At 51.3% G+C, this 20,554-nt stretch overlaps 7 protein-coding genes across 7 annotated transcripts; 5 read left to right on the top strand and 2 right to left on the bottom strand.

Annotated features, from left to right (window-relative positions):
• Positions 1-3,840: 3,840 nt before the first annotated feature.
• Positions 3,841-4,830, top strand: AYO21_05740 (transcriptional activator hap2; the record flags this gene model as incomplete). Its single annotated transcript, XM_022655707.1, has 2 exons — positions 3,841-4,156; positions 4,226-4,830. 2 exons carry the CDS (start codon positions 3,841-3,843, stop codon positions 4,828-4,830), a joined length of 921 nt encoding a protein of 306 aa, XP_022512011.1.
• Positions 4,831-7,336: 2,506 nt separating this feature from the next.
• Positions 7,337-10,315, bottom strand: AYO21_05739 (hypothetical protein; the record flags this gene model as incomplete). Its single annotated transcript, XM_022655706.1, has 4 exons — positions 7,337-7,471; positions 7,537-9,819; positions 9,885-10,138; positions 10,252-10,315. The coding sequence occupies 4 exons, from the start codon at positions 10,313-10,315 to the stop codon at positions 7,337-7,339; spliced, it is 2,736 nt and encodes a 911-aa protein (XP_022512010.1).
• Positions 10,316-10,989: 674 nt separating this feature from the next.
• Positions 10,990-12,054, top strand: AYO21_05738 (ATP synthase F1, gamma subunit; the record flags this gene model as incomplete). The annotated part of the gene is made up of 4 exons (XM_022655705.1): positions 10,990-11,048; positions 11,110-11,159; positions 11,210-11,868; positions 11,926-12,054. 4 exons carry the CDS (start codon positions 10,990-10,992, stop codon positions 12,052-12,054), a joined length of 897 nt encoding a protein of 298 aa, XP_022512009.1.
• A 371-nt stretch (positions 12,055-12,425) lies between these two features.
• AYO21_05737 (hypothetical protein) lies at positions 12,426-13,088 on the top strand (the record flags this gene model as incomplete). Its single annotated transcript, XM_022655704.1, has 1 exon — positions 12,426-13,088. The coding sequence occupies one exon, from the start codon at positions 12,426-12,428 to the stop codon at positions 13,086-13,088; it is 663 nt and encodes a 220-aa protein (XP_022512008.1).
• Positions 13,089-13,762: 674 nt separating this feature from the next.
• On the top strand, positions 13,763-14,605 carry AYO21_05736 (hypothetical protein; the record flags this gene model as incomplete). Its single annotated transcript, XM_022655703.1, has 1 exon — positions 13,763-14,605. The coding sequence occupies one exon, from the start codon at positions 13,763-13,765 to the stop codon at positions 14,603-14,605; it is 843 nt and encodes a 280-aa protein (XP_022512007.1).
• Positions 14,606-15,877: 1,272 nt separating this feature from the next.
• AYO21_05735 (hypothetical protein) lies at positions 15,878-16,741 on the top strand (the record flags this gene model as incomplete). Its single annotated transcript, XM_022655702.1, has 1 exon — positions 15,878-16,741. The coding sequence occupies one exon, from the start codon at positions 15,878-15,880 to the stop codon at positions 16,739-16,741; it is 864 nt and encodes a 287-aa protein (XP_022512006.1).
• A 537-nt stretch (positions 16,742-17,278) lies between these two features.
• AYO21_05734 (hypothetical protein) lies at positions 17,279-19,458 on the bottom strand (the record flags this gene model as incomplete). Its single annotated transcript, XM_022655701.1, has 2 exons — positions 17,279-19,210; positions 19,297-19,458. 2 exons carry the CDS (start codon positions 19,456-19,458, stop codon positions 17,279-17,281), a joined length of 2,094 nt encoding a protein of 697 aa, XP_022512005.1.
• Positions 19,459-20,554: the final 1,096 nt, after the last annotated feature.

Genomic DNA, 20,554 nt, shown 5'->3' with positions numbered 1-20,554 from the left:
GTCGTTGACGGCCCATACATCGAGTGCTGGACCTGTGGTTTCAAGGCTCTGACATGTGCTCCTCTCGGCGAGTCTGTTGAGATAGTATGTTTCAAGCCAAGTCCACATTCATCTCGTGCTGGTGTCAAGCCAGGCAGACATACGCCAGACGAAGCTCGACGAACATGTGAACTATCTGATGGATTTTCCTCCAAGTAGACGAATCACAAAATTCCACAGGGAAAACAAGGCTGTTGGCGAGCTTGATTGGCCGCCACTAGGGAAATAATCAGCGGCTCGAGTCAGGGACTGAAGATTGATATGGTGTCTCATTGGGCGAGACTGTGTTATTTTCCGGAAATTCCTGGTAGATGATTGGAGATGAGGACAAAAGGAGCTACAAGTACAAGTCCCAAGTACGAGATAGACTCGGAGCAATTTGGTAATCAAAACTATGGTAGCCGTGGTGTGAGTCGCGTCTGCGACGATCGAAGGCGGTCGAGGGACTTGAGGACTCGAGGTTGACCCGACGAGAAAGGTAGTAGGAAGTGTTGCAACGAGGGAGATTGGGGCAGGCAGGGCATCACGCAACAGCGCATCCGGAGACGATGGCCTGATTGGGCTGGTTATGGTGATGGAATTTTTAAGCGAAGGACTTGTGGTGGAAACGCATGCAACGTCGCCGCTGACACATGAACCCGGGTGAGGTGGAGGGAGAGGAGGCGAGGACGAGAGAGGATACCTTGCGTTGTAACGGGTTAGTACAAGGCCCCGGTAGGTCCGGCGCAAGAAAGAGAAGGACAAGAAGGGAAAACAGAAGAGAAAACTGAGGTGGCAGGGCAGCGGAAGGCAGGGAAGTCCAGGGCCGCGCAGGATGCGGTGAAAGCTGCCGAGCAGAAGAGCGGAAGCCCGGTCACATGATGTGGACACAAAGGTTTTTTTTTTGCTTCTGTTGCGTCAGCCCTGCAGCCTGCGCCCTTCTGATGGCCCTTGGGATGGTTATCTGTGCGAGGTGATGATACAGCGGAGGGATTCGTAGCGAGTGGTGTGTCGTTGTAAGGAGTACAGGTATAGTAACAAGTATACAGTCAAATTGCAGTCCAGTCCTTGATTGCGAGGCACTCGGTACTTCGGTACAACGACTTGACACTGATTCAGCTTCCAAGTTTGTTGAGGAAAATCCTGTGTACAAAGCTAGTCCCATAATGGAATAGCCCGGCCGTGGACCCACCGGGTCACGAGGATCTTCCTTGGTTGGCTCTTTGTCTCGACCAAGCAAATTCAAGCGAGCAGAAAAACCTTGAGACCTTGAAGTGACTTTCGTAGTAGACAGTAGTACGCACTTCGGACAGTAGTAGTGCGAAGTGTTGCTTTTCTTTTCGGGGGGCCCTGGTACCCTGCAGCTGGTCGCCGAACATCCCATCCCCCCATTCTCAAGGGAAACAAACCTTGGAACCGAGTCAACTGAGCACAAGCCGCGCCCCCTCAGCCGCCCACTCATCCTCTGGCTTTTTCCTCCCTCCCTTTTGTATCGCCCAATCGCCCCTCGTCTGCTGGTTTCAACTTCACCTCCTTCACCCAATCACCCAATCATCCTCCAGCCGGGCCGACTACTCTGTCGTCTTGCCAGTCCACTCACCACTCACACATTGTCTTTGCTCGCTACCGCAAGGAGCACGCAACGCACGACATCATCTCCGCCGCTTTGCTCTTCAACGTGGGGCCGCCCAGTCTCACGAGTGCGCGAGTCGAATCAAAGGGTGATCAAAAAAGAAAAGCAAAAAGCCCCGAACCAACCCGAGGCCAGGCGGCTCTCCAGCCTACCTACCTAAGCCTACCAAACACACCCAAAGCTCAGCCAAAACGTGTGGCCGAATCATCTCCCTCGTCGCCCTCAACCTGGTCGACTGCATCATCAAATTTGATTCGACTGCTCTCTCCACGATCCACGTTGCTGGTAAACATTCACCACCTATCACCATTCACCCTCAACTCGATCCCGTAGAGCCTTGCGCGCATCGAAGCATATTGAAAAAAAATAAACACATCAATAACTACGGTGGACAGAAGTTGCTACACTGCTGTACTCGTGTATGCGCGCACGCCGGCGGGTGATCTCATCACCCCCCCCCCCCCCCCCGAGGACAAGCGCAACAAGCCATCCATCAGCCCGACAAGCCATCAACACAACCCCCCTCCCACCTAACCCCAGTCACCTAGGCCAGCTCTGCAATCTGCAAGCCCACCCACTACTGCCATTACTCACCGCGGTAAATCTCCCGCCTCACCGCTGGCAATCTATCTATCACAACACGCAAAATTGACTGACACGCATCACCGATTGACTGACCGACCGCCAGTCCCGTGTCCCCAAAAAACACAGTCCTCCACCGCCGCACTTCCCGCTACCGCCATTGACAGCGCTTCAACCCCAGCCGCACATTATTTGGCAAAAACTCCCACGTCACTGTCGCTCTGTAACAATCGCGAGCGCATCAAACTTCGATCTCGCTCGGGGTCTGTCGTCTCTTGTATCAAGAACGCGTCGGTGACCAGCTTCATCCTTGTCGCGGGCGCAGAAACCGGCCTCTGCGCATCTCGCGCCAACTAGAATCTTGTAAATTCAACCAGCTTCATTTTGTGGGCAGCAACTTTGATCGGGCTGTCGCATCACTTGGGCACGACCCGTGGTTGTTCCGAGAGACCACAACAGATCCCACAAATCTTCCCCTCTCCAACAAGACCAGAAATTTCATCATCTACAAGAATAGATACTGGCTGGCCGTCTCCGGGTTTGCCTGTTGACAGTGTGGGACGGAACTAAGAGGTGAGTGCATGGAGTTGCCAACACATCACTGCATGCGCGCCTCCAATCGATTGCTACATAACCATTCCCACCCGACCCCATCCTCCAATAATCGTCTTTGCGCTCTACCAGAGCCAATACTGATTCACACTGTCCTCAGTACGTAGTCTGGCAATCGAATCGCAGCTTACCTTCCTTCCGCGCCCTCGAATCATTCCTCTCAGACGCCCGCAATCCAAACAAATCCATTCCAGCCTGCGGCGCGTCGCATCAAAGCTTCGGGAAAACGGGAAGCACCGCCAAAAACATCGGCGACGACGAGGAACGACAACAACGTTGACCGGCGGAGCAAGCAGGAGAAAGAGCTGGAAAAAACAGTGCCTGCTGCGTGACGTCCTCAAGTCAGGCATCCTCGTCCCGCGCCACATTCTGCTTCCCTTGAGAGCAGAAGTGACAACTCATCAACAGCGCTAGACCCCAGCTTCTCCTGCAAAGAAGCCCAATCTGAGGCGAACTCAGCCCGGGTGTCGACGGTTGCAGCAACATCCCGGACCCTATCTCGCCTCATTTGTTGACTTGTCTTTGTCAATATAGTGAGTGGACCGCTGGGTTCGACTCCTTCGACAATTCTCAGACCCAGTCTGTTCATCATCTGCTCTATCACCAGCGAAGGTCAGTATTGGTGCTTTGCCGGCGATCCAGTGACCGCCGTGAGCTGCGCTAGCAACTAACGCAAGGAACCAGGCTCCAACCTACCGCTGTTAGACCCTCCTATCAGAGTGTCGAGGCGCCGTTGTTGCAACATTTCAAGGCACAACAGCCCCCAGAGAGCGCGTCTCAGCTATTCGACCATCACCTTTTGCGGCCTTGCTCGACCTCTTAACTGCCCAGCTTAGCCTCCGGAGACCTGCGTCCTCCCGTACGCGCGACAGCTGAGGCGATCCAAGCAAGTCCATTCTCTGCGGGCCGAGAACCTTCTCTATCTCTGCAGCCCCGAAGTCCATCACCAGTACTGAGCGAGACGTGCCATCTTCGTAGCGAAAGACGTGTACATGATGGAATATCCCCCTCAGTATCAGCAACACACCCAGCATCCTCATATGCAGGGAGGTTATCAAACGTCGCCTCAGAGTGCCGGTCCCGGTTCGCTCCAGTCTCCATCCGGCCCTCAATCGCATATGCAACAACACAACCCCAATCAAGCCTCTCCCATCCTCCCTTCCCAAAGCCAGAATCACTACCAACCTCAGTCGGCTGGTGGTGTCCATCAATCCATTGCTTATCCGCAATATGGTGTCGGTACGGGGATGACACAAGGTTATGGCATATCGCCGACTCAAGCTGCGGCCATGGCTACCGCGGCGGCATCAGGTGAGTCTACCCCTTCTCCCGGAGCATCTTGAGAATGATGGCGGTCCATTTCCTAACACTTGAATGCAGGACAAATGCCCCCCCTACCTTCCACTGTGAGCATGCCCCAAGCAGGACAGTTGAACCAACAGAGACGCATGAGCCAACATATCACGAGTCCTCACGGCCAAGTCTCCCAGCCTGTCCTGAATCATAACATGCCACGGCAGCCGGTTCCTCCCACAATGCCTCCTCCGCAACAACCTGTACAGCCACCACAGGAAGAAATCGTAGCGGGAAGTGCAGAGGAGTCTCCATTGTATGTCAATGCGAAACAGTTCCATCGCATTCTCAAACGCCGTGTTGCTCGACAGAAGCTTGAAGAGCAGTTGAGGCTCACATCCAAAGGTCGTAAGCCGTACCTTCACGAGTCGAGACACAATCACGCTATGCGACGACCTCGTGGTCCCGGCGGTCGGTTCTTGACGGCCGATGAGGTCGCAGCATTGGAGAAGAATCAAGGTGAGGGCACCGAGAACGGAACGCCCGTGACCAAGAAAGCCGACAACGTGTCTTCGGGCACCAAGAGAAAGGCGGGCCCTTCCGACAACGAAACCCCGGTCAAGAGATCGAAGCTCGCCAGTGAGAGTGCCGAAGAAGAGGATGACGATGACGGTGAGGAGGACACGGGCTGAGCCTGATGTTTTCCGGAAGCCACATTGGACATTCTTTTCCCATCTCTTTCATTTGTCTTGCATACTAAGGGGGGGCCTGCCAGTTTAGCAAGCGTTGTTTCGTCTGGGGATGGGAGAGAAGCATCGTCTGGGTGGGAGGTCTTTTGGATTTCAATGACTTGCTGAATCTCGCAGGGTTAATCCGTTCATCACCCTCAGCTTTTCCTTTGTCCATCAATATCAAACATTACAGAGAGTATGGGCTCACGCCAGGACACGTCAAACCTATCGTCACCAGCTGACGAATTTTCATTTCCAATCTGCCTCTGACGCCCTGGGGTTGGCGGCAAAGGCTACTGTCTTCTCGTCACAACAACAAGAACCCGCCCACCGCGACGACCAGCCGTCTACTATCAGACACCCGCATCATCTTTGATCACACCGCCTGTCGCTTCCGAACGCAATTTGCTTTCCACTGTTGGTTTTAACGACCGAGACTTTTCTTTTTGCTACATATCCACGCACATACCATGGTGTCGGAAGTAATGTATGTGGAATAGGCTTTGGAATGACCACGAAAGGAGGTGGCAACAGTGTTCGTGTCCCTTGCCGGGTGACTCGAGTGCTCGCGTTGATCATGGGCTTTGCAAGAGACACAGACAGGGCTACGGGAACTCGACGCTGGGAAGCTGGGGAATTTAGAAACAAGGACTCACCTCACCGTGAAAAGGGACAAGGCAGTCAAAGCGAAACAATATGGGAAAATCGGAGGGAATTTGAGCCTTTTTGCATCACGAAAACCGGATGGGAGGATACATTGGGCAAGCGAGAACGACCAACGTGCACGCGCACAACCAATGGACGGCATCATTTTCTTTCTCTCCTTCGACTACTGGTTCGTGTTCATTGAGTGAGCCGAAGCCATTTTGAAGCATCGACCATCGTTTTTATTACTCCCTCTTACACCATCATTGACGATCGTTGAACGAACCGGCCTGACGAATCTCCTTGTGCGAATCTGTGTCTTGCGTGCTTTTTTCGAGATGTATTTTGAACAGATTGCCTCTGCATGCTCGGTTGGTGGAAATCACAGGGTTTGGGGGGGGGCATGGAAGGGGACTTGGGAACCATGAATGGCAGGAAGAGAAAGGGTGCATTACAAACAGGGCTGGATCACCTGGGTTATGAGGAGTGAGAGGGACATGACTAGGCTGGGCTTGGTTGAGAGGTAGCAGAGGGATGCTGCCTGGTGCAGTGAAAGGACAAGGCTGTTGAGGAGACGAGAGAGGATGATAATCATCGTTCTGCTTCTGGGCCTTTTCCGTACATCACACACCCTTGCCCACATGGTCTCTAGACGAGACTGGACATTGATGATGTTGGAATGCGAAAAGGGAGCGGAAGGCAGAAGGATAGATCGTCGTCGTCGTTGCGCTTGTGGTTATCGTTGTGATTATCATTGTGGTTGTGGTTGTTTGGTCGTGGATGTTGATGGCATTGACTTGACTCGACTTTGACTTTTTGACTTTGAAACTTGACTGTACAGGGATCAGATTGGGGCTGGACGCTCGAAAGAATTTTTAAGTAGTAGTGTCTGTCTTTTTCCTTTCTAGCTGAGCTACGAGCAAAATTGTCAATCATATATGCTTTTTAATCACACATACTCTTGAGTTTACTCATGAGCCATATCCATATCCATGCATATCCATTTCATGCGGCAGTATGTCTGTCTTTAAGTGCGTGGGCGAGAGAGAGAGAGAGAGCATACATCCTGTATACCTCTTTCTCCTTTCTGTACAGAACCTCTCTTAGACGTCTATAGATCGATCTGACTTCCCTCTGTATATTGTACGAGTAGGTATAGATATATACATGGATAGGTGTCTCCTAGGAGGGCTCTAGTTAAGTATGTATGTAGGTAGGTAGCTTCTTCTAACTCTTCTAGATCTGTACTGTGCTGCCTGAGCTGCGTTGAACTGTACAGTGCTGGTGTGCAAGTATGTGCTTGGTGAACGATGCCGCCGCCGTCCTGGGTCGGTGCCATGCTAATAAACCCCAAATGCAAGCTAAATAAGCAAAGCTCTCGCCTCCCCTTTCCTCCCCTCTGAAATGATGCAAACCAGACGCAAAGACATTCCATGAAAAAAAGCTCGTTGGTAATGTAGAGGACAGAGAGAGTCGTCCTTCAGCTACATGCACTGTCTGCATTTCCGAGCATATAGGCGACAGCCCAACCCCCTGCAGCCTGGAACAACACCTGCTGAGGGAAGTCTCCGTGCCGGAAACATGCATCTGTCGTGACCATTTGCATCCCACGCCACAGCACTTGAAGATACGTCATGGGACTGTGTGGTGGATGGTATTCGTAATGGTGCATTGTTCTCGTATGATACTCGTCTAGTCTTCGACCATGCTGGATGTCGGTAGATTGTAGTAGGTCGCCAACATTGAAATGCGACCATTTGGTCATGGCCTGTGCTGTCCGATCGTTGCTCAAGTCCGCATGACCAAATCGATCGGACAAGACTTAGAAGACCCAGTTCTCGTCAACGGACTTGATCGCCCATTCGAACTTTTCACGAAGTGTCTTTGAGAAGAATTTCTCGATGGGAACATTAAATTTCTTGCTGAAAACCACCGTCAACCGTGGATCGATGTAGTTCTGCAAGAAAGATATGGTTAGCAAAGCCTGATTGACAGAGAGAGCACGTGTAGTCCAGGACTTACGATCTTTGAAGTTCCCAATGCCACCTCTTTATTGTTCTCCTTGTCCTCCGCCTGGACGGACATAGTAGCAATTCTCGCGTCGAACTTCTTGACCTGCTCTTCCAATTTCTCAATTGTCGGGGACTTGCCTTCAGGCTCGACCTTCTTCGTCTTGTTCTCCTTCTGAAACCTCTTCTCCATCTCCTTGACAGCCTTCAAGCGTTCTTCGAGCTCCTTCGGCTTCATCTCTTTCTCTCCTTCCGCTTTGAGCTTCTCATTGTCCTTTTCAAATTTTTTGGTGATCTTCATCTTCTGTTCCTCCAACAAGAAAGCCTGGTGTTCTTGGATCCATGCCTCATCCAGGTCGTCGGGCAATTCGAAATACTCTGCGCCCTTCTTCTTCTTGATCTTCGAGTCGATGTCGAGCATCATTTGTTTGACTCGCCATTGCTGGTACTTGAGGCCTTTGATTCGGTCACTCAATTTCTCCATCTGATTCGCATGCCCGGCTGCCACCGTTCGCTTGTGGTTACAAAGAATTGCCACTCGTCGATTCGCGTCATTGTAATCCTTGATCTTTTCAGCAATTGTACCTTCAGATTTCATCTCGGAAAGTAGCTTGGCCATGGTGAAAGATGCGTTATAGGTACGGAAGACCTTGGCGGTTAAACCAGGCATGTAGTTCTTCAGATGGTTGTTGAGTTGAGTCGTAGTGAGCCTGTCGAATATGTCATCTCCTTCACTCTTCGGCGGCTTCTTGAAGATCTTGAGATTCTTGAAGACCTGCGGGTCCACCTCGAACTCCTCATGAAAGCGAATGCTGTCTTTGCCCAGGAAGTCGAAGATAACCGTGTTCGGAGCTCTCAAGGTAATGTGCTCATATTTCAGAGAACAACAACCGACTGTGTCAGCCTCATCGTCGCCCTTTTCATTGCCGGCACGAAGAGCGAACTGATCGATGAGGTACATGGCGGTTGCCTTTTGCCGATCTGCCATGAGTTCTGATTTGAGTTCCTTCCGATAATCTTTGCGAATTCGATCAATGTGCTTCTTCAGTTCACGAGCCTTCTCAAACTTCTTGTAGTCGCTCTGGCCTTTGACGTCCGAGTTGGCAGCCAGCATGACATACTTGTAGTTGCCGTTGATGTTCTCCTGCCACATTGCCAGCCACGTCCCTTGCTTGTCGTGCTTGATTTCCTTCCATTTGTGGCCTTCTGGAGGAGTAGGGACGGTGGCTTCTTCACCAATGTTGATCGTGATTTGTTCAGGCATAACCCTCGTCTTGACTTTGCCCGTCTTTGGATGATCACCTCGGCCGCGGAAAAGACCAGGAGGTTCAACTCGGAAGTTGCCAACCTTTTGTTTCTTGCCATCCCAAACGCAGTACATGTACGGCGCTTCGGCTTCGTCTTTTGCTATTTTGAGAGCTTTCTTCTCCTCCTTGGACAAGGCCTTTTTCGCCGCCCTTTCCGCTTCGTAGTGGTCGAAGATTGGTCTGAAGTCGCATTTTGAGAATTCCTTAATCTCTACCTTCTCCCCATTTCTGTTCTTTGCACCGCCAGTCTTCTTTAGAATGTCCTTGAAGTCACTGAAGAAGTTTTTCTGGAAGGTAGGATTTTCCACGTTGTGCGTCGAGTTGAGCATGCTACCAAAGAAACCAGCCACTTCCTCTGCATCAGGATGGAGGGTAATGGGTTCACCGTCGTATTTCATCTTGACATTTGGAGGAAGTGGTTGGTAAGGGGGTGGGAAGACGACACCATTGTGCTGCAAAGTCTCCCACTTGTTTGTTCCATCGCCCTTAGTTGGATCCTCCCACCACTTGACTTCGTCTTCTTCGTCGTCTTCCTCCTCGGGATCGGCACTCTCTTCCTTTTTGATTACCTTGGATTTCTTCGCAGAAGGAGGAGCTTCTATCTTAACCTTTTTAGCAGGTTTAGATGGTTCGGCTTTCGTTTTCTTGGTAGCGGCTGTAGATGCACGTTTTGATAGAGGCTTTTCGTCGTCACTGGATTCTTCCTTTTTTACTCTCTTTGCCGGGACGGCCTTTTTGGGTGCCTTCCCAGTCTCCTTCTCCTCTTTTCGAATCTGCTTTGCTTCCTTTTCTGCTGCTTTTTCGATCTTCTGCTTTTGCTTGGCTAGCTTCTGGCCAAGAGGCACGTCTGAGTCGGACTCTTCACCAATTTGATGAGCTGAAACTCGAGGGGGCTTCTGCACAACTTTGCCGTTTGCCTGGGCCTTGGAAGCGAGAGGGGCGTCGTCGGAATCTGAATCAACAGCGGTTGCGACCTTTCTCTTTTTGCTCTGCATCCGCATCAGCCGGGATGTTCTCTCAAGAGGCAGATTCTGGAATTATTGGGATCGCATACCAGTGGTAAGTCGTCGTCGCTGCTTTCAGGCTCGGCGTAAGATGGTCGCGTGAGACTCTCCCTGGCCTTGCGTTTTGCGGCAGCGACGCCATTGGGGACGCTATCCTTGTTGCCAGGTGGTGATAGCTCTTCTACCTTTACCTCTCCATTGGCCATGGAAATACCCGGCACGACCTCGCCGTTGGTGGGAATCTGACGATCCATTGCAGCGTCAAGTGAGGACGGGATTTTGGAGGAAGATAGAGGAGGCGTGACTGCTTGTAGTGTCAGTTAGATGACAAACGTTGAGAAGCGAATAATAGAAAGTTGAGAAAACAAACGCGAACGAGGATGCCTGGAGCCACTGGTTACAATAGGGAGAGCGTACCTCCGTTTGTGCCGTTTGCCCTCCTTGAGCCCGCGAGGGGCATATCATCGTCGGAAGAATCCATGAGGCGCGTGGGATAAGAGATGGGGCGCAGTGACCTCGCGAAAACAAATTGTAGAGGTGGAACAGCAAATAATAGAGGTGGACGTGAGTAGGAATGTGAGGCAACGGATTGAAGTGACCTCCAAAACGCGCCTCGGAAAATCGGAATGGTGGGCGAGACCTCGATAGCGACGAAGGGAGACCGTGCCTGTGGTTGGTATTCGAGGAGGCGAGCGAGGGAGATGCCGAGGAGTGACTGAATGACAAGTTGAGTTGGTATTTAAGAGAGAGACAATGAGAGAAGAGGAAAGAAGAGGTGAAGGGAATGGGATGAGAAGAATGGGAATGGGCGAGGCCGAGTAGCAAAATAGAATGAGGGAAAGTCAGAGAGCAGCACAATCCACCACTTATCCACTCACTTCATTCGTGAGGCTCGTTCTGGGAGGGAAGAGGGAGAGGCAACAGGCCATTGATTGCCCACTTCCGATTCGGTTGTATCGACGATTTTGTTCTCCAAGCGCACTAGTCCAAATTAGGCTAGCGTGTCTTCCCACCACTGAAGCTCTGATCGGAACCTCAGTTTGTTCATTGACCAGCTGCCCTCGCACCTCCCGAATCTCCTCTCCCTCAACATCCAGTTCATCTCTCCATCACATCACTGCTCCCTTACGGCCTCGTGGTCAGCCAAGTTGCACCATGATGCTGTCCAGAGCTGTGAGACCGGCCCTCGTGGCTGGCAATGCCGCCCTTGCAAAGTGAGTTCAATCGGGTGCAAAATCTCAGGAGCTAGAATAACCCTGACTGATATATCACCAGGACGGCTGTTCCCCAGGTCGCCGGTTATGCCACGCTACGAGAAATCGAGAGTATGGAATTTAAGACAGGGAGCTCGATTGCGATCGCTAACGGTGCGCAGGTCGTCTCAAGTCCATTCGAAACATTGAAAAGATCACAAAGACCATGAAAATCGTTGCCTCGACCAAGCTTACTCGTGCGCAAAAGGCCATGACCGAATCGAGATCCTATGGGCAAACGTCAAACAAGGTCTTTGAAGAGGCGGAAACCAAGCCATTGGAGGAGAAGAAGACCCTGTTGGTTGTTGCCAGCTCCGATAAAGGCCTCTGCGGTGGTATCCATTCCGGACTGTCGCGTACCGCTCGTCGAATGCTGGAACAGGACCCCAACCTCGACATTGTCATCATTGGTGAAAAGTGCAAGGCCCAAATTGGTCGTTCCAACCCCAGGAATGTTTTGTTGAGCTTTGCTGGTATTGGAAGAGATGTGCCTACCTTTGCCGATGCCCAAGCTATTGCCGACCAACTCGTCCTGCTCCCGGAAGAATACGCCAGCGTCAAGATTCTCTACAACAAGTTCATCAACGCTCAGAGCTATGAGCCTGTCACGGTCGAAGCATATTCCGAGGAGGCCATCACTCAATCTCCCAACTTTGCTGCTTTTGAGATTGATGACGAAGTTCTCGCCAACCTCCGAGAGTATGCCTTGGCCAACTCTCTCTACTGGGCTCTTGCCGAAGGCCATGCCTGTGAACAGTCCGCCAGACGGAATGCCATGGATGTGAGTTGTCGTCTGATATCTGACGTTGATACTTGCGCTGACACAAGGTTTTAACAGAACGCGTCCAAGAACGCCGGAGACATGATTGGCAGATTTACTATCTTGTACAACAGAACCCGACAAGCTGTCATTACCGGAGAATTGGTCGAGATTATCACTGGTGCCACTGCCTCGGAAGACATGTAGGCTTCGTTTCAAAAGAGAAAGTTGTACATAACTGCCCACCCTCAATTTTTTACTGTTATCAAAGAAGACTCTTCCAGATTTCATGCACAGCTTTTGTGTCAATGAGCATCTTCTCGTGGTGCAGGTGGCTTCTTGCGAAAGTCTTGACGTTGCTTACATTTGCCGCAGGTAATGCACTTGGTCGGCATTGTTTCCATCCTTTCCTGCCGTGCTATGAATTGAATGAGATTTTTTGTTTGCCGCTGCCTCACCAAGATCCCACACTAGTCACTACTGCGTGAATTCTCGCGTCTAACCAAAGTCATCAAGTCGAGCATTCCCCCGTCCCGGTTTTGAAACACCTTCATCAAATCTTGACGTACTCCGTCAACATGAGCAGTGTTCATTGTGACGATGGCTTTTCAGACCACCAAATCTCCCCGGAAACACGACGATCACTTCGCATAGAGCAGTTCTCTCCCATCCGACGGGAAAAGGTTGAGACTTGGTTTGAAGGCCCAAGCAGATTCTGCTTATCACCCGACGCAGACGGCGAAGCTGAGGACTGGGTCGACGAGATTCCGGACGGACATGAGACTCCCGAAACGCATCCTGACGTGGGCCACTTACTCAGCAGTATCCCCGGCGCATGGATAGGGCCTTTCACGATTGCAAGTAATGGGGGCGTCGAAACATACAGCGGTGGTGCGCGTGACGATGAAGAGCTCGGAGTCCGAAGGACACACAAATCTACGACTCACGACAAGGGCGTCGCGTCTGTCGTCGACCATACCGAAAACCAAGTGTCGGTCCTCTCGATAATTGCTTGCGTCTCGACATGCGTCCTATTCATCGGCAACCCTCGTCAGTTCCTCGACCTTGTCCTCCTATGTCTTCTTTTCGCAACACTCCCTCACTTCGCCCACCACTCGAAATATTGCCTGCTTATCGCCATCGCTTTCCCGGATTTGAAAGTCAAACTCAAGTGTGCGATGGTTTTCGGCTGCTTGGCCATGTGGGAAAGACTTGACTTATTGGATGCTGGAAGAGGGTGAGAGATATCAAAGAATCATGGAATGAGAATGGGGGTAAGGATTAAGCTGAGCACCGGGGATTTTGGAGCTGCGTCACCAATAGCAAGAGGCTAAGGATATGTGCTGGGTTTTTTTTTGGCGGAAGAGATGGTGCTGGGGGTTTCATCACGCAGATCAGAAGATGGAATGGGAGGCAAGTCTTCAAGGACTCAAGGATGTCCAAGGGTGCTCTCAACTATTGGCCCATGATCTGATATCATGGCCTCTCGTTAGTATCTAGCCTGGCAAGTGCTGTACCTAAGAAATGGTTTCCCTTCAATATGTCATCGACCACTGACTGACCCATTCCAGAAGCCTGGCAGCTTCACCATCTCTCCTTGTTGTTCTTTGTTCGATCTCGAGTGATCAACTGTCCCCGGTAGAAGGGTAGGCAGGCAGAGCTGACTGCCTTGTCATGACCCATCAAAGGCGAGCTGCCTCTACCAAGGCAGCTCCGAGAGAACTGCCTGCTAACATCATACTGCCTTGGCCGGCTGGGGTTATTTCCCGCCACGGACTTGATCCCATTCTTACTTCCTCGATCTATCACCAACACTCGGAAACCCCATCACACGTAACCTTGGAAAGAAACACCCCAGCATCTCCCGACCCAGACTTTCCCTTGGTGACTACACTTCCTCGACGCCGACGCCGCCATGCTGTACAAGATCCCACAACCCTACCTCGTCCCACGCAAGCGAAAGTGTGAGGAGGTCCCCTTTTATGAGGTGTCTGGAGGTGCCAGAATCGTTGCTCATTTCACCGTTGACGTGCTCAACCGGCACTATCGAGACAAACGTGTGCCTCTCGTGCCGGACATACCGTACCCGATCCCCGAAGAGACTGGCTATGTCGGGGTTTTTCAGAGATGGCTTCACGCGGAGCCCTTGAAGCTCACAAAGCATGTTGTCTGGTTCTGGAATGCGCTCTTGTACACGGGAGATGAGATCCGCGAAAACTGCAGGAAGGGAGACCCGGCCACTCTGCGTCCGCAGATCGAGGAGTTCCTCCAGCATGCCGACCGAGTCTATCAAGTCATCATGACTGAAGCAGCGCGCTCGCCCGTCCGGAACTATATGCGGAAGCTACCCCTAGAGAGAGCGTACCCTGTCTATCGCCAGGTCATCCTGGACATGATCCCATCACCAGCACCACAACCACCACCACAACCACCACCACAACCACTATCACCACCATCGCTGTCGTCGGCACCGCTACAATTGCTAGACGCTCAGCATGACAACTGCCCTGTTACCCCTGCAACACCGACCACCCGCCGTCCCCAAGGCCTTTGGAAGCTCAGACTCTACATCTCTGTCACCGTGACAATCCTTGCAGTGGCTCTCAAGGTTTTATTCGTCGTTGCCATTCTCTGCGTGATTTCCGTCTATCTCGTGTCCGTGGCTCTCTATGCGCTCGGATTCCACACGATTTGCTCTCCCCTTGGTCTTTGCGTCGTGATTTTGCCTCTGTTGTGGGTGTCTGGGCGAGCGAGATGAGTGTGACGTGAGATGCGAAGCTCCGATTCCGATGTCTGTGAAGAAATGTGTCTTTCCCGACGATGTGCATCGTTCCTATCTCATCTATGGTGAAGTGAAGCAAGTCCTGCTCACCAAGTTTGAAATGAATCTGCCTATGCTGTCCGTGTTAGTGAAGTGTGGTGCGGTGCAGTGCAGTGCGGAAGTCAGGCTAGCTGATGAACAGAACCCAGCAAATAATGCCCACAGCACAGATATTTCTTTGTTTCTTTGTTGCTTTCTTTGGGTATCTCAGTAATATTGTTCAGGATGGGGGACAGAGGAGGGTCATAGGTTAATTCTGCAGGCTTCGTTCATCCAGGCCAGGCATTGTTCGTCACCTGGACTAAGGACAAAGACAAAAGGAGATATGTGGGCGTGTGTTTCATTTCGAATCTCGGGTTTGTGGGAGAGTATGTGGAAACAGGGTACGGAAGTATGTCATGTCAAAAGCAAGGCCAGGGGCACGGATCCAGATCCAGATCCGGATGTGGACAGGCATTGGGACTGAGACAGGAACAGACGCTCAGATAATATGTTGATCCTGGACGTATATCGACTAGATCCTATTACATGCAGTAGGACCCCATCAAATTCAGAATGACAACCATCAATACGAGTATGAATATGAATTCCCATTCAAGATGAAACCCGATCAAAGGTTTTACTCGCATTGTGGCATTCATTCTCTCATTCATTCTCTCATTCAACTACTCAAACTCCTATTCTCACTCAGCCTTGCGCGACTCCAGGTATCACCACCACCAGCACTCCACAATCCCAACTCCCTCCGAACAACAATAACAACATTCGATCATTATTGGGTATTCATTCTCTCGTCGTTCGTCTGTACAAAGACCTGGATCACAGGGTAGGCGGACAAGTAAGTAGGCAGGACGATAGGCAGGTCCGTAGGCTTTGTCATGCATGCATGCGTGTTTGATCCCGTCCAGGTCCAAGCAAACTTCTGTATTCTCCAGGTGTCCGGATCTCCTCCAGGTCATGATGGACCTCGCTGGCTCTGAAATGGACCTTATTGAGGCAAACAATACAATACAATCGTAACAATTAATATGTGGTATTAAAACACCTTTGCCCTTTTCTTCTTCTCCTTCTCTCTTTTCTCTCTTCCATACACTTCCATCGTTCGATCTTGAGGTGGTTCAAGTCATCTCCCTGGTCTGAATCTCTAGAGCTCTTCGCCCTCAACTCAGGAATTTTTTTTTTCTGAGAGAATCTTTCTGCTGCCACTCCATGGACGACACACGCTCTGACGGTACTCCCTCCAAATACGTCGTGCCGCAGCTGAGACAATATCCCGCCCGAAAGCATCACGTCATTCCCACAGCAGAAGTTCCGTCCCGCTTCGACGTACTGGATCCCGCCAACGAGGCTTCTCGCAACTTCGGAACCCACGGTACCGCCACAACTGACACCCTGGAGTCAGCGTCGTCCCTTGCGGCTGATCCAGACAAGGATATGGCTCACCCCGCAAAGGACACCACGACACTCACCGCCACCTCGGCCCAAGCACCGGCAATGAACTTGATCTCCTCTCATGCAGACCACCCGCAACAGCATCCAGTCATCGCATTCAAGAAGCTCTTGCCGACCAGTCTCAAAGCGGTCGACCCCGACTTTTACCTCGTCCTCTTCCAAGAGCAGCTCGCCGTGCAGACGAAGGAGATGACACTGGCGGCCAGGCGTACCGGCAACCCACCTCAACACCTTGTCGCACCGCTTGCCTACATCCGAGCTTTGGCTCACACGGTCGACCGAATCAAACAGCCGCGACAAGACAACACGCTGGTGACGCGGGCGCGGAAATGTGAACAGATTCAAAACCTTCTTGACTCACTCGGAGACGAAATCGAGAGGGCGTCGAGGGACAACTCAGATCACCAAGGAGAAGCACCATCTCAAGACGACGACCTTCAATATCTCATCACCTGCTGTGACTCTGATCTCCGAGGGCAACTCGAGGCGTTGAAGCCACAGCAGGCTAGGAGTCGCGTCAGTTTTGGTACCATCGTGATCTTGGTCGTTGTACTGGCGTTGTTGACCTTCTCTAGGCCGTTCCTTTCGAGTATTAGGGTCATAGGGTCTCGCCTGCCTTGATCCTGAGCGATTCTGCTTCTCGGCGTTTGTCCGAAAGGCGCAAGTGACAAGGGAGCCCTTCGCGACATGAGCGAGCAAAGAACATCAGCGAGAAAGCGGCGCGATTTGCCCGATTCGGAAGAAAGCATGGATAGCCGGCGAAATGGAGTGCCTGGATTGCAACAACAAATGCAAACGATTGAGCTCGAAGTCATATGACCACTGTCTGTGGCGCGTGGAAAGGAACTGATGAGCTGGGGATTCCTTATTAGCAAGGCTCTGTGGTATCGTTACGTAGCATGTCCGTCAAGGTCAAACAGTCGGGCTAGACTGAAGATCTAGGAGAGTGTGAAAGAATGCTGTGCATGAGAGGATCTGGCGAGAGACAAAATATTTGGATCGCGAATGAATTGCTGGTTGGAAAGAGAAAAGGTCGGCTTGTTGGTTTGTTACATCCAAGGTAGCCGCGAGAATGCAACATACATTTAGTGTGCGTCACATTCGTATTCTCTGACAGCATTTCCTCGACAGTCCAGTTGGGAAAGGACTCGCCAGCTTTCATTCGCTCGATTTCGGAGTGCTGCTTCTTCTGGAGTGCCTGCTGCCGTCGGTGCTGTTCCTCTCCTGCTGTTGCATCCAAACATGATACCAAAAGTCCCCCTTTTTCTTGCTGCCTCGCCGCGCCACCTCAAGAAGCCGCGCCAGCACCCATTTAGGCTCGTCCTCCATGCTCATTAGAGGGCTTTCTTGTCCGAGCCAACTCCACTTCTGGTCATCCTTCTCCCTCACTGGAGCAGCAACACTGGCGTCGTATTCCCACGGGTGTCTATGGCCGACTGGAAACGATTCGTCCTCGTAAATGAGTTTCAGAAACCACGTCCATTCCTCGTACGTGTATTTCCTCGGGGGTTGCGCATCGAGGTGTTGCACGACATTCTGCATCTCGCGCAAAAGTATGTGAAGTCTGTATGCAGACAAGAGTGCCTGCGCTTCTTTCTCGTCTTCTGGCCTTGCATCTGTTCCCGGAGCATTGTTTTGCTCCCGCCCACCCAGTGCCTGGATCACCTTGGCGACGTTCGGATCGTCAAAATCGTACTCTAGAGCAGCTTCATCGTCCATGAACCCTGGTGGCTTTGCTTCCTGGAAAGCGCCTTGTCGATTCCGTTTCTTCTCTGCCGCTGCCTTTGTCCCCCTTAGTATACTCAGGCTCTCAGGTGCATGTTTACTGAGCCATAGTGTTGTAGAAGCCACGATATCGGAGATGGTGTCCCCGATCGCGCCAATCAGGACGGTCAGTGTCGGAAGTGCAATCAAAGACCAGAAGACAAAAGCAGGCTTGCCAGAATTTGTTTGAGGGTAAAAGTCGCCATATCCTATCGTCAAAAGAGCGACATAGGTGAAGTACAAAGCCTCGAAATACGACCAATCTTCCCCGCCAGTGGCAAACTCCGCTTGCCAGAAAACCACTGCGCCAATGAACCATAGGATGAAAAAAGATGTGCCGGAAATCGAAAGGGCGATCAGCCGGTTGGTGCGTGCGGCTTGTTTCTGGACGTCACGCATGATTTGGAACTCCAGCTTGCGGCGATCGAGTTCCGACCCACGAGGATCGCCATCGAGTTTTTGGCATCCGGAGCCCTGAGGTGCGAGCTTAGTAGTCTCACTATTGCCTGAAGTGAGCACTTTGCGACGTGCCTTCTCTACCATTCGAGTGGAAATTTTGCGAGAGCCCGATTCGAGGACAAGCGTGCGGATTGAAGCGATGATCAGACCGACAAAAAGAATACCGCCAATCGCCATGGGAAAGAACAACGACCGCCCCAAATGTGTGACAGGATGGTAGTCTCCGAGTCCAATTGTAAACAAAGTCACATTGACAAAGTAGACGGCATCGAGGAAATCCCAGTTTTCGATTCGAGAGTAGACTGCGCCTGCGGCAAGTAGGTAGCTGACAAAGAGGATAGTCTGGAGCATGAGCGAGCGTTGAGACATGGTCAATTTGAATGATCGGCTAAACTGTGGCGCACGGTATCGCAGGTTGATGTGGGTGACGAGAAGCATGGACGCGAGAATGAAATAAATAACGCAAGCGAAGATGGCATAGTAGAATGCTTGAGAGTATGTTGCTAAAGTGTCGGCCGGCGACGGCAATTGTTTCGGAGTTGCAGCAATTATGCCTAGCAGGAGCAGGGAACTGGTGTACCAGCCAGCAATGGTGATGGGAGAAGCTCGTTGGTGCGAGATTCGGTCCGTCATTTGAGCCAACAGTGCTAGATTCGCAAGGATGGCAATGGCGAGGCTGACCCCGTTGACAGAGAGGAGCCAGCGGGGATCGGAAATGTGTGTGCCCTCTGACTCCGTCGAACTTGAGCTGACAGTCGTCCGCCAGTCAATGGCAAGGGCACAAATGTTGAAAGTTGAGGCCAGGGGTCCGAATGTCCCAGCGATGAGCGGAAACAATGTCGACACCATCCACCAGCTAATGGGAGCCTAGGAGGATTGATGAGTGGATTGTTTAAGCATCACTCGAATATAGACAATCCACTTGGTTATGGCAAGAGACCAGCAGCACTCACATTGAAATCTGTTACAGCATCCTCCTCATCCTCGTGGATGTATTGATTTGCCTTTTCAGGCTTTGGGATATTGATTACACCATTCGGCCGCGGCGTACTAGGACCGTGAGGACTGCTGGCATCGTGGTCAGTATGTTCAGTGCCGGCGCTTGGTTCATCCATCTGTTAGGGAATCGAGGTTTGGAAGATAGAGGCTGAATAGACTGGAAGCCATCACAGGAAAGGTATATCAAGGTTGGCGGTGCGTAAAGCTGGCACTGCCACTGTCGTCATTGTGCGAAAATGAAGAGCCTTGCAGATGATCGTCGCTGAAAAGGAGACAACCTTGTGGCGATGTGTCGGAGTATGTCGCATTCTCGACATAATAAGCCATCTGGGAGACATGGCACAACAATGTTGTGAAGAGACTAGAGGGCATTTACCCTGCGCTTCCGCTAAGGCTTTAGCATAAATATCTGTGGTGACAATAGTGATGAGCCTTTTGGTGGTTGAGATTGGAATGGGCAAAGGGAGGAAATAATCACGTGAACAAGGGCTGGAGGAATGTTACGTCATAGTAGGGCCACACTATCATTTCACGTGCCACACATACTTTTCCTATTCCGGCATATCAACAGACGTCGCCCTTTTTCACTGAAGAGTCTCTCTCCTCTTAAAGCAGTATGATTCTCTTCGCTGTTGACATCTAGACAAATATCGATAGTTTGCCCTCTGATTTTTGCGACCTCGTAGATAATGGAGGCGTCCAGAACCTTATTTTTGGTCAAACAGCAGTTCCTGAGACACAGCCTTGTGCAAGCCTGCAGGTCTCTCCTCCCACTAAGAAGCAATAATGCGTCTCTCTATCCTAATAAAAGCTGTTTATGTGATTATTCCATTACATGGGCACCTGGTGTTGCTATAACCGGCTTCTTCGTCAGTTTTATCGCCGGACGCTTCATTGTCTGTTTTCCTCCCGGTGTGCCCCAGCGACCCAGCTTCACTCTCTTTCACTATAGCACTCTACCATTCTGCACTCCTCTGTTTACAAACGCGTCAGACATCTATCACTCTGACTTGCGCCTCTGCCTATTACCAATGCCAAGACGTTGGGATGTGCACGCAGTGTGTCCAAGGCAGTGTGTTAGCCTGCCGCATCGCGTCGTTTATATATCCGTCCTACCTTTGATCTTTAATACTTTCTTCTTCAGGTCTCTTCTATCATTCAAATAAAGAAGACAACATCGACACTCATCTTTGCAGTCCTCACAGCTTTGAA

The sequence above is a fragment of the Fonsecaea monophora genome (genome assembly GCF_001642475.1).
Source record: "Fonsecaea monophora strain CBS 269.37 chromosome Unknown Scaff37, whole genome shotgun sequence".
NCBI classification, from domain to species: Eukaryota; Fungi; Ascomycota; class Eurotiomycetes; order Chaetothyriales; family Herpotrichiellaceae; genus Fonsecaea; species Fonsecaea monophora.
Note: the sequence above shows the minus strand (reverse complement) of the source record. Positions and strands in the feature narration are given on the sequence as shown.